A 12848-nucleotide genomic window follows, 5' to 3' on the forward strand; every position below is an offset into this window, starting at 1 on the left:
GGGCGGAGCCTCTTTCCTGTAGCACAGTCCACAGTGCCCTTTAATCGCCCCCCAGTCAGGATCATCATCAGCCGCCCGCTCTGATTACAGGCCTCATCTGCCACCAGAGCCCAAGAGAGAGCAGTTTACCCTGGGCGCTTCTGATTTATGTCTGGTCCACGGTGTCGCTTTCCATTTTAGGCACTTCAGTGAAGGGTAATGGAGATGATTTAGGTTGTGATGAATTTTCATCTTGAACACGTTCTGTTATGAAGTACCCGAACGCATTCTGTAATGAAGGCCCTGAACATGTTCTGTTATGTTCTGTTATGAAGTACCCGAACGCATTCTGTAATGAAGGCCCTGAACATGTTCTGTTATGTTCTGTTATGAAGTACCTGAAAGCATTCTGTAATGAAGGCCCTGAACACGTTCTGTTATGAAGTATCTGAACGCATTCTATAATGAAGGCCCTGAACATGTTCTCTTATGAAGTACCTGAACGCATTATGTAATGAAGGCCTTGAACATGTTCTCTTAAGAAGTTCCTGAACGCATTCTGTAATGAAGGCCCTGAACACGTTCTCCTATGAAGTTCCTGAACGCGGCCTGTGTGTTCTGCCCAGCCCTGACCAGCTTCGAGGTGGTGATCCAGTACGGCTTGGCCACGCCCGAGGGCCTGGCGGTGGACTGGATCGCCGGGAACATCTACTGGGTGGAGAGCAACCTGGACCAGATCGAGGTGGCCAAGCTGGACGGCACCATGCGCACCACCCTGCTGGCCGGGGAGGTGGAGCACCCCCGAGCCATCGCCCTGGACCCCCGATACGGGTGAGCACCCCAGAGCATCCGAAAGATAATAACAGTGACGATAACAGCAGCTGCAATAATAATCAGAAGAAGAATAAGAAGAACAACAATGAATTATTTACACTCTCGTGAATATTATTATTAATAAATAAATAATAGTAAAAATTATATACATATCATTATTAGTGTTGCTGTTTATAACTTTTCAGACAAAACAAAAAATAAAATTAAAATAAAGAGTTTAAAGAATGCAACGAATATATACAGATTAATTTCAAAATGCATTAACTGATCGGATGTTGTGGCTGATGTTAATGCAATGTCAGTGTCCTTCCTGAATCTCATGCAGTGAGTGTTGATCTCACTTCCTGTAGTCTGTAGGCTGTTGAAGTCACTTCCTGTAGCTTGTATGCTGTTGAACTCACTTACTGTAGCCTGTACGCTGTTGAACTCACTTCCTGTAGCCAGTACGCTGTTGAACTCACTTCCTATAGGCTGTACGCTGTTGAACTCACTTCCTTTAGCCTGTGTGTTGTCTGTGTTGAGGTCTTCTCTCCCTCGCCATTACATAATTAGTCTAATTATTTACTGCTTAATTATCCCCGTTGTTTACATTGTTAATTTTTTGGAAATGTCACGTTGCTAAACTGCATACATGTGCCCTGTGCATGCCCAGGGAACAGTATAACAGATTGTTTATTTGGAAGGGTACAGGCTGTACACTAATTAACAACTCGGTCCAACTAAGTCAGGTGAATGTGAGCAGCCCATAAACTGTCATACTGTGAGTGAAACTGAAGGGGGACAAAAATAGAAATTAATTATTGCTAATTACCTGAAGGCTGATTAAAGAAGTCGATGTTATAACGGCAGGGTAAGAGCACGAATGAGGGCGGAGTCAGAGCAGGAATGAGGGCGGAGTCAGAGCACGAATGAGGGCAGGTTCAGAGCATGAATGAGGGCGGAGTCAGAGCATGAATGAGGGCGGAGTCAGAGCACCAATGAGGGCGGGGTCAGAGCACGAATGAGGGCGGGGTCAGAGCACGAATGAGGGTGGAGTCAGAGCAGGAATGAGGGCTCGGGATCAGTGCACGAATGAGGGCGGAATCAGAGCACGAATGTGGGCGGAATCAGAGCACGAATGAGGGCTCGGGATGACCACCGTTGCCATGCCGGCACCCGGGAGCTTTAGTGACAGAGCGCTGAGGGCGGGGGTGGTGCAAGTCCCAGATGGTCGAGTCTGAGCAGGGCGTGTCTCTTTGTGTGACTCACTGGGCTGGTGCTACACTGCATGCTGTTATAAACCCACCGGGGGTCTTTACTGTGATTAACATAGCGACGTTCTGTGTGATTAACACAGTAGTGTTTACTGTGATTAACATAGCGACGTTCTGTGTGATTAACACAGTAGTGTTTACTGTGATTAACATAGCGTCATTTAGTGTTCATTCAAATGTAATTTTGTATTTCTCTAGTTTCTTTCTGAATTTTTAATTAATTTAATGGTAAGTGATGGTAAATGTTTTGTGGCACCTACACTATTTTTTTGTTAAATCTCTTTTCTTTAACTCTTTCTCATTTTTAATCAAATTGAATGTATTTTTTGTTTGTATTTCAAACATTTTAAATGTTGTCTTGTCCTTGCTTTGGGCTCCTTAGAGAGCAAGTTTAATTTGGCGTTTTGCTCCTCCCAATCGCTTCCCAGAATCCTTTTCTGGACGGACTGGGACGCGAGCCTCCCGAGGATCGAGGCGGCGTCCATGAGCGGGGAGGGCCGGCGCACGGTCCACCGGGAGACGGGCAGCGGCGGCTGGCCCAACGGCCTGACCGTGGACTACCTGGAGCTCCGCATCCTGTGGATCGACGCCAGGTAGGCCCCCCGCGAACCGACGGACGGACGGACGGGCGTTCGTCTGCCACCCCGCTGCCACGCTCCGTCCTGTGGCATGTGGTTGTGTTTGACAGGACGGATCTGTTGCTTCTGGTGTAAAACAAGGCACCTTAGATTTCATGCCAGGCTTGGGAACATTTCTACACAGTCAGCCTGGGCCTAACTTACTGAGCATGGACTGGAAAATGAAATAGAGTATCTCTCTCCCTCTGTTTCTCTCTCTCTCACTCACACACTCTTTCTCTCTCTCCCCCTCTCTCACTCTCACATTCTCTCTCTCTCGCACCCTCTCTCTTTCTCTCACCCTCTCTCTCTCTTTCACACCCTCTTTCTCTATCTCTCACCCTCTCTCTGTCTCACACACCCTCTCTCTCTCTCTATCACTCTTTCTCTCTCTCTCTCTCTCTCTCTCTCTCCCTCTCCCTCTCTGTTCATGACTTCACAGGTCAGACGCCATATACTCTGCGCGGTATGACGGCTCGGGGCTGATGGAGGTTCTGCGGGGTCATGAGTACCTGTCGCACCCCTTCGCCGTCACCATGTACGGGGGGGACGTGTACTGGACCGACTGGCGCACCAACACCCTGGCCAAGGCCAACAAGTGGACCGGGCTGAACGTGACCGTGGTGCAGAGGACCAACACCCAGCCGTTTGACCTGCAAGTGTACCACCCGTCCAGGCAGCCCCAGGGTGAGCGCATGAGCCCGTCCCGTCTTTCACAGATAGTACCAGTTTCACAGTGAATCTTTCACAGATAGTGCCTGTTTCACAGTTAATCTTTCACAGATAGTGCCTGTTTCACAGTGAATCTTTCACAGATAGTGCCTGTTTCACAGTTATTTTTTCACAGATAGTGCCTGTTTCACAGTTAATCTTTCACAGATAGCATCATGTAGAACTGTTAGCCTTTCACAGATAGCACCATGTAGAACAGTTAATCTTTCACAAATAGCACCATCTAGGACAGTTAATCTTTCACAGATAGCACCATCTAGGACAGTTAATCTTTCACAGATAGTGCCACGGTTTCACAGTTAATCTTTCATAGATAGAGCCATCTAGAATAGTTAATCTTTCACAGATAGCACCCTCTAGAACAGTTTGTTTTTCAGAGATAGCACTCTCTAGAATGGTCAGTCTTTCTCAGCGCTTCTATAGCAGTTAATATCTCACAGATAGCACACTCTAGAGCAGTTAACCTTTCTCAACACCCTCTAGAACACTTAATATTTATCTTTCACGGGTATCCTCCTCCTCCTCCGCCACCCAGCCCTTCTATTGAAACCATGTATGCAGCACATGTTACAGTAGTGAGCAGCCGTGTTGTATGTAGCTGAGAGAGGGGTCATTTCGGGTTTGTGTCACGTAGCTGTTTGGGACATGGTGCGCCAGCGCTCGTGACTCTTTTAACGCGAGTCTCGCTGTCTCCCCCCGCCTCCCCCCCCCCCTTCCCCCCCACCCAGCCCCAAACCCCTGTGCCGCAAACGGAGGCAGGGGGCCCTGCTCCCACCTGTGTCTGATCAACTACCACCAGACCTTCTCCTGCGCCTGCCCCCACCTCATGAAGCTCCAGGCCGACGGGCACACCTGCTACGGTAAGGCCTGCACTCGGGCGGGGGGGTCGCGTGCCGTCCTCCCCCCACCGTCTCGTTTTTCCCGCCCATTTCCGGTTCCATCGCTCTCAGATGGCTAATAACCGGGGCGATATAGCTCAGGAGGTAAGACCGATTGTCTGGCAGTCGGAGGGTTGCCGGTTCAAACCCCGCCCTGGGCATGTCGAAGTGTCCTTGAGCAAGACACCTAACCCCTAACCTCTAACTGCTCTGGCGAATGAGAGGCATCAATTGTAAAGCGCTTTGGATAAAAGCGCTATATAAATGCAGTCCATTTACCATCCATAATAACCAATCGCTGCTCACCTACAAGTGGGAAGTTGAGCAATGTCCAATCGGATAACACTTTAATTGATAATGTCCATTTATTTGTTTGTGCGGTTTAGGAAAAGAACCAGCTACCCGAGGTCTGTAGGTGGTATTTACTAAGTCCCACCGATCCACACAGGCATGGGGCATATTTAGAAACAGTATTGTCTGTCACACTATGACTGTGTGACTTTGTGGCGACTGCACTAATGTTGTTTGACCACTAGGGGCGCCTAGAATGACGTCTGTCACTTGAGGCTGTGGAAGTTGTAAACTGTGCTGGTTCAGGTCTTGTTGTAGATGCATTTATATAAATGATAGGATAGTTCCAGACCTGGGTCAAATACGTGTTTGTTTTGGGTTCAAGTAATTTTCTACACTTTTCTACACTCTATTGATCTGGTGTATTGGAACCAATGAAATACTCTCAAAAAGTGCAAACCCCGCCTTCTGGTTATATTGGCAGGCTCAATTACACCAGGCGAGATCAATTGAGCACAGAAAAGTATTTGAATCCAAAACAAATACGTATTTGACCCAGGTCTGGACAGTTCCTTCATTATCGTGCGGTTGTCAGAGGGGGTAAGTCTAGGTTTCTGTTATCCTCCGCCCCTCCCCGCAGAGTCCCGCCAGTTCCTGCTCTACGCTCGGCAGATCGAGATCCGGGGCGTGGACATCGACAACCCGTACTACAACTACATCATCTCCTTCACCGTGCCGGACATCGACAACGTGACGGTGCTGGACTACGACGCGCTGGAGAGCCGCGTCTACTGGTCGGACGTCCGGACGCAGAGCATCAGGCGCGCCTTCATCAACGGCACGGGGGTGGAGACGGTGGTGTCAGCAGGTAGTCCCGCGCGGGGGTGGAGACCGCGGTGTCAGCAGGTAGTCCCGCGCGGGGGTGGAGACCGCGGTGTCAGCAGGTAGTCCCGCGCGCGGGGGTGGAGACCGTGGTGTCAGCAGGTAGTCCCGCGCGCGGGGGTGGAGACCGTGGTGTCAGCAGGTAGTCCCGCGCGGGGGTGGAGACGGTGGTGTCAGCAGGTAGTCCCGCGCGCGGGGGTGGAGACGGTGGTGTCAGCAGGTAGTCCCGCACGGGGGTGGAGACGGTTGTGTCAGCAGGTAGTCCCGCGCGCGCGGGGGGCCTGATCCAGGCTCGGGCTGTCCAATCAGCGCCGCGCTGAAACGCACACGCGTGTTAGAGCCTTTTTTGTGTGTATGTATGTGCGTGTGTGTGTGTGTGTGCATTGCTCAGGTTGTATTATGATTGTTCATGTATTCACGCATATGTATTTGTCTATGTGTTTGCGCGTGTGAGTGTGTGGGAGTGCTTGTGTGTGTTGTGTGTGCGAATATGTGGGTGATTGTGTGTGTTTATGCGTTTGTGTGTTGTGTGGATGTGTGTGTGTGTGTGTGTGTGTTTGTGTGTGTGTGTGTTGTGTGTGTGTGTTGAGTGAAAGTGTGTGTGTGTTGTGTGTGTGTGTGTGTTGAGTGAAGGTGTATGTGTTTCTTTGGGTGAATTTGAAGTGTGTGACGTGTCTTTTTCCCCCAGACCTGCCGAATTCTCACGGCTTGGCGATAGACTGGGTGTCCCGGAACATTTTCTGGACCAGCTACGATGCCAACAAGAAGCAGATCAATGTGGCCCGGCTGGACGGCTCCTTTAAAAACGCTGTGATCCAGGGTCTGGACAAGCCCCACTGCCTGGTCCTGCACCCCATCCTTGGGTGAGTGGAACGGGCGACAGACACGACCCAACCCGACCCAACCCAACCCAACCCAACCCAACCCAACCCGATCCACTCAGAGAACAGCTGTGTCACTTCCTGGGGTTTTTGATGTCATTACTGGCATAAAAATGTATATTAACCTATTCGATTTTGATTAAGCACTTTAGAATGTAGTTCTTCTTGGAGTTTTGGACCACAAACCCCAGAATTCCCTGATAACAGCCACTGTAAAACCAGGTTGTCAGAAAATTTTGTAAATATCATTGCACAGAAACTATCGGGGTGAATGAAAAGCGTGCAGTAAAAACTGGAGCAGTCAGTGAGGGGCCCAGAGATACTCCCCAGCTCCTCCCATCTCTGCAGTGTCCTCTGCTGTCATAGGAGGGTACAGGCTGCCTCACCTCCACCCCCCCCCCTTCCTGCTTCTCCCCCCCTCCATCTTTCCCTCCGTCTTCCCTCCACAGTAAATCATTTGCAGGTTTGCAGGGGCAGGGGGTGACAGATATTTGGGCTCTAGGTCACCCCCTTCCCTCTTGGTTCTGCTCAACCCCTAGAATGCTTCCAATTTGGTGCTTTTGCCTCGGGAGGGGGCAAGGGGGGGTGGGTGTGGAGAGCAGGAGTTTTTTTTTTTTGGGGGGGGGGGTCATATAATGAGAAGCAGATGCTTAACCCCTGCACTTCACTCAACATTTTCTGGTTCCAAGAACCAGGCAGAATGTGTCAGGAGAAAAAATTTTGCATTGATGCAACAACAAATGAATATTGTCTAAATAATGAGTGTGCAGCTTGAACAGAGTGTAAATACTGCACTGTATGGGGGGGGTCACTGCGTCAGGACCCCCCGTTGCCGCGGTAATTCAATTCAGCTTAATTCAATTTTATTTGTGTAGCGCTTTTTACAGAGAACTGTCACAAAGACACTTTACAGAGTTGCAAGGCAAGAAACATCAAAAAGAGCAAACAGAGCAAACACCAGGCCTGACCCCCAAATAGCAAGTACATGAGGTAAAAAAAAACTCCCACTGAGGAGACACATGAGAGCCAACACTGCCAAAACGGGTCTGCCACTCTATCTGGACCAGCATCGCCACGGTTACCCACTCACACTGCCGATAGGGGTCTACCGCTATAGTTGCCAGGGGCTGGACCTGTCACACTTCCTGTGTGCGACAGATTGGGCTTACCTGTGGAGCAGTCTGTCCCCATGGTGCAGGAGTGTGTCCCTGTGGAGCAGTCTGTCCCTATGGTGCAGGAGTGTGTCCCTGTGGAGCAGTCTGTCCCTATGGTGCAGGAGTGTGTCCCTGTGGAGCAGTCTGTCCCTATGGTGCAGGAGTGTGTCCCTGTGGTGCAGTGCGTCCCTATGACACAACGTGTCCCTGTGGTCCTGTGTGTACACTCACCACAGCTAAGTCTTTCTTCTCCTTTAACTGCCTGTTTCTCTGTCTCCCCTCCCGCTGCAGAAAGCTGTACTGGACAGATGGGGATAATATCAGCATGGCCAACATGGACGGCAGCAACCACACCGTGCTCTTCACCAATCAGAAAGGACCTGTGGGTGAGTCGCTACGCAAGCTGTGGTTGAACTTGTGGACTGCACTTTATCTTACTGCGGTGGGAGAGTGATGCCTTCTGAGCTCTGTGAGTGGGTAAATCAGCCCTGTGGCCTCGTCCAATCGAGTGGCTTTTCTCTCCTCTGCATATTGCCAGGATTGGTTGAGACCAGAGACTCTGTCGCAACAAATTTGATCCGGAGTACAAAAATGATCCAGGTTACATAATGACATTCTAAAACAGCCATTATTTACTAATACCGACACATTTTAGATTGGGAACTGGTCATGCAATAGCACAAATTTGCAAGGATATTTTGGCTGTTCTTGTATTGTTTTATTGGTGGTCTGAAATCCTTGCAACCTGAAACTACTGTTCAGTTTTTGGGGATCCTCGAATCTGGAGGAGCCACAACCTTAAAATAATTTTTAAGGCCATTGATTTTGTGCCGCATATGTGTAGCAAACGCTGTCCTTTTCATTGTAAAAGATTGCCCCCTGGTGGATTGGAGGGTAGGCGCAGGCCTTGCTCATGTCTGTCCCTCTCTCTCTCAGGCCTGTCCATCGACTTTGACATGGAGCAGCTGTACTGGATCAGTTCAGGGAACAGCACGATCAGCCGCTGCAGGCTGGACGGCAGCCAGCTGGAGGTCCTGGAGGGGGTGAAAGGCAAACTGACCAAGGCTACGGCACTGGCTATCATGGGTGAGTCACATGAGCAGCTCATTGGCTCATTGGCTGTCCACTGTGGCGCGAAATTATTGGTTCTTCTGACGAGACAAATCCAATAGGGCTGTTTGTGTCTTACTTAGCCAGAAGGTAGCCATGTAGAATATACTGTAGTATTCGTACAGGACATAAGTCTGATGAAGATGTCAGATTTATTTTAGATATTACACAGGGTAGAGATATTCAGAAGTACTTTAATATTTATATTCATGTTGTGGTACAATAATGCTTACCTTACTGGCTAAAAATTGTTTGTTGCTTGTTGTATCCCATTGGCGGCCCTGTGTGTGTGTGTGTGTGTGTGTGTGTGTGTGTGCGTGTGTGCATGTGTGTGCGTGTGCGTTCGGGTGTGCCTGTGGGTGTGTGTGTGTGTGCGCGTGCGTGTGTGCGTTCGGGTGTGTGTGCGTGTGTGTGTGCGTGCGTTTGTGTGTGTGTGTGTGTGTGTGTGTGTGCGTTCGGGTGTGTGTGCGTGTGTGTGTGCGTGCGTTTGTGCGGGTGTACAGGAGACAAGCTGTGGTGGGCGGACCAGGCTACAGATCAGATGGGCACCTGTGATAAGAAGGACGGGGGAAACTGGAAGGTGATGAGGAACAGCACGTCCCCCATGATGCACATGAAGATCTACAATGAGACCGTGCAGAAAGGTGTGTGTCTGTGTGTGCATGTTTCTAATGGGGACTGTGTGTGTTTCAGGTGTAAACCTGTGCAGTGTCAGTAATGGGGACTGTGTTTGTGTATGTGTGTGTGTGTGTGTGTATTTCAGGTGTAAACCTGTGCAGTGTTAGTAATGGGGACTGTGTGTGTATTTCAGGTGTAAACCTGTGCAGTGTTAGTAATGGGGACTGTGTGTGTTTTTCAGGTGTAAACCTGTGCAGTGTTGGTAATGGAGGCTGTGTGTGTGTGTTTCAGGTGTAAACCTGTGCAGTGTTGGTAATGGAGGCTGTGTTTGTGTGTTTCAGGTGTAAACCTGTGCAGTGTTGGTAATGGAGGCTGTGTGTGTGTTTCAGGTGTAAACCTGTGCAGTGTTGGTAATGGGAGCTGTGTGTGTGTTTCAGGTGTAAACCTGTGCAGTGTTGGTAATGGAGGCTGTGTTTGTGTGTTTCAGGTGCAAACCTGTGCAGTGTTGGTAATGGAGGCTGTGTTTGTGTTTCAGGTGTAAACCTGTGCAGTGTTGGTAATGGAGGCTGTGTTTGTGTTTCAGGTGCAAACCTGTGCAGTGTTGGTAATGGAGGCTGTGTGTGTGTGTTTCAGGTGTAAACCTGTGCAGTGTGGGTAATGGAGGCTGTGTGTGTGTGTTTCAGGTGTAAACCTGTGCAGTGTTGGTAATGGGGGCTGTGTGTGTGTATGTGTGTGTGTGTGTTTCAGGTGTAAACCTGTGCAGTGCTGGTAATGGAGGCTGTGTGTGTGTTTCAGGTGTAAACCTGTGCAGTGTTGGTAATGGAGGCTGTGTGTGTGTTTCAGGTGTAAACCTGTGCAGTGCTGGTAATGGGGCTGTGTTCGCTGTGTTTCAGTCTAAACCTGTCCGTGTTGGTACAGGGGATGGTTGTGTTCAGCTGTAACGCATGCAGTTGGTAATGGAGGCTGGTTGTGTGTCAGGTGTAACACCGCTCAGTTGGTACCTGGGACTGTGGTGTGTTTGGTGTAACCTGGCAGTGTGTAAGAGCTCGTGTGTGGTTAGGTTAACCTGGAGGTTGGTAATTGAGGCGTGTGTGTGTTTAATAAACCGTGCAGTGTTGGTTAATCGGAGGCTGGTTATTGTGTGTGGTGATAACCTGTGCAGTGCGGGGTAATGGCTGCCAGCTGTGTTGACCGTCCCCGCTCGTACCTGCATGTGACAGCAGGGTTACAGCTGAGGAGTACCAGCAGTCTGCGAGGGTACAGCTTCGGGCCTGACTTAATACACCTGACCGACTGTGGAGGGGTTACACTACATGGGGATTAAACTCAGTGGGGGGGTTAATCTCGTGGGGGGTTAATCAGGGGAGTTAACTCAGTGGGGGGTTAACTCAGTGGGGGGGTTAATCTCAGTGGGGGTTTAATTCTTGGGGGGTGTTAATCTCAGTGGGGTAGTGTTAATCTCGTAGTGGGGGTTAATCTCAGTGGGGGGGGTTAACTCAGTGGGGGGTTAACTCAGTGGGGGGTTAACTCAGTGGAGGGTTAATCTCAGTGGGGGGGGTTAATCTCAGTGGGGGGTTAATCTCAGTTGGGGGTTAATCTCAGTGGGGGGGTTAATCTCAGTGGGGGGTTAACTCAGTGGGGGGTTAATCTCAGTGGAGGGGGGTTAACTCAGTGGGGGGTTAATCTCAGTGGAGGGGGTTAATCTCAGTGGGGGGTTAATCTCATTTGGGGGGTTAATCTCAGTGGGGGGTTAATCTCAGTGGGGAGTTAATCTCAGTTGGGGGATTAATCTCAGTGGGGAGTTAATCTCAGTGTTAACTCAGTGGGGGGTTAACTCAGTGGGGGTTAATCTCAGTGGGGGGTTAATTCAGTGGGGGGTAATCTCAGTGGGGGGGTTAATCTCAGTGGGGGGGGTTAATCTCAGTGGGGGGTTAATCTCAGTGGGGGGGGTTAATCTCAGTGGGGGGTTAATCTCAGTGGGGGGGTTAATCTCAGTGGGGGGGTAATCTCAGTGAGGGGGGGTAATCTCAGTGAGGGGGGTTAATCTCAGTGGTGAGGTTAACTCAGTGGGGGGGCTGCGCTCATTCCTGACGTCTCTCTGGTCGCGTCCTCGCAGGCGTTGGCTCCTTCCTGCTCTACTCTGTGCACGAGGGCATTCGAGGAATCCCGCTGGACCCAGCCGACAGGTCCGACGCCCTCGTGCCCGTCTCCGGCACCTCCCTGGCCGTGGGCATCGACTTCCACGCCGGTAGGCCTCCGCTCCGCCTCGGAGAGTGGAGAGCTGCTCTCCGATCTGTGTGCGCGTGGGTGTCAACACCTCCAGAATCCAAATATTTTATTTCATTTTTTTAATTTTATTATTATTATTTTATTTATTTTTTTTTTTTTACAGTTTTTTGTTTTTATTATAAATTCTGTGTTGTAGACTTTAATATAAAATACAACCTATTCGCTTTACACATGCTAATGCTAATAGTGCGTAAGACTTGACAGTAAGGAGGGTCCTCAGTCCTGGGGTCACTATGAGATTGATTTGGGCCAGTCGATTGGTCTGTCACTTGCCCAATCGGGCCAGTACCCTAAACATTTCTATACTGACACTTGCTTGTCGTTAACGAATGTTACAGCTTGATCGTTCATCCGTTTCCAACGGTTTGACATATTTACTCAAAAGGTAAAACAGCTGTTTTCTTGAAGTAGCATTAGAACAATAGCAGGAGCTATCTGAGCAACTCATCTACCTTAATTTATTGCTACCAAGCTAATTAAGCACCGAAAAGTACCAACTAGCTAGATATTAATTTTTTATATATTACCATATTATTACCGCTAAAATAGTTTTATTCTTGGTTAAACCGCGACTGGCCTCAGAATCCAAAATTAAAGACGTCATCCATGATTTCGAAAAAAAATAATTTCTGCAATTGGTCGAATCTAGTAGGGTTAGCTCAGAAAGATGAAGCTTGTCCATATAATTAGATTCATTTGTCCTTAGTCAGCGATTGGCCGATTTTTAATAATAGCCTTTATAATCCCTTTTAAAAAGTAGTTCTGGTTTTTTCGTTTTTGGCAGCTGGGCCAGTTGAAGTGTAGCTGGGGAAAGTACCTGGAGCACTGACCCTACTGGCCCACTTGCCCACTTCGAAAGAAAGATCCTTAAAGTCGAGCTCCGGTGTGCGATGGTTGTATTGATTAAATTAAACGTTAGATGCTTCCATGTGCTAGCGCACGGACTAGCTGATAGATGGCTGCCTGCAGTAGGCCCTGGATGAAAGCGACAGCAGCAAACCCATTTATGGAGGTGGGGGTCCTCTCCCAGATGAAGGTCTTCTCGCTGGGTTTGGAGCCCTGCTCAGGGTTCGGCTGGCCCACACTGTGCCCCCTCTTCCGCAGACAACGACACCATCTACTGGGTGGACATGGGCCTGAGCACCATCAGCCGGGCCAAGAGGGACCAGACCTGGCGCGAGGACGTGGTGACCAATGGCATCGGCCGAGTGGAGGGCATCGCTGTGGACTGGATCGCAGGTGACGGCGCGCCCGCACACACAAGCGTACGCGCGCTCGCACGCACACACGCGAGAGGTGCATCCGCACGCACGCACACACACTCACACCA

The 12848-nt window shown here is 49.7% G+C and overlaps 1 protein-coding gene across 1 annotated transcript in view; it reads left to right on the forward strand.

Annotated features, from left to right (window-relative positions):
• LOC135235081 (prolow-density lipoprotein receptor-related protein 1-like) overlaps positions 1 to 12848 on the forward strand; it is a 136776-nt gene that overhangs the window by 74708 nt on the left and 49220 nt on the right. Inside the window, exons 26-37 of the mRNA XM_064300278.1 lie at positions 606 to 810; positions 2495 to 2659; positions 3126 to 3370; positions 4144 to 4275; positions 5225 to 5452; positions 6155 to 6329; positions 7793 to 7887; positions 8438 to 8587; positions 9115 to 9255; positions 9913 to 9945; positions 11331 to 11477; positions 12623 to 12757. Coding sequence (XP_064156348.1) covers positions 606 to 810; positions 2495 to 2659; positions 3126 to 3370; positions 4144 to 4275; positions 5225 to 5452; positions 6155 to 6329; positions 7793 to 7887; positions 8438 to 8587; positions 9115 to 9255; positions 9913 to 9945; positions 11331 to 11477; positions 12623 to 12757 — 1851 coding nt within the window. The remainder of the gene's footprint in view (positions 1 to 605; positions 811 to 2494; positions 2660 to 3125; positions 3371 to 4143; positions 4276 to 5224; positions 5453 to 6154; positions 6330 to 7792; positions 7888 to 8437; positions 8588 to 9114; positions 9256 to 9912; positions 9946 to 11330; positions 11478 to 12622; positions 12758 to 12848) is intronic.

Source organism: Anguilla rostrata, chromosome 11 (assembly GCF_018555375.3).
Source record: "Anguilla rostrata isolate EN2019 chromosome 11, ASM1855537v3, whole genome shotgun sequence".
Taxonomy (NCBI): Eukaryota; Metazoa; Chordata; class Actinopteri; order Anguilliformes; family Anguillidae; genus Anguilla; species Anguilla rostrata.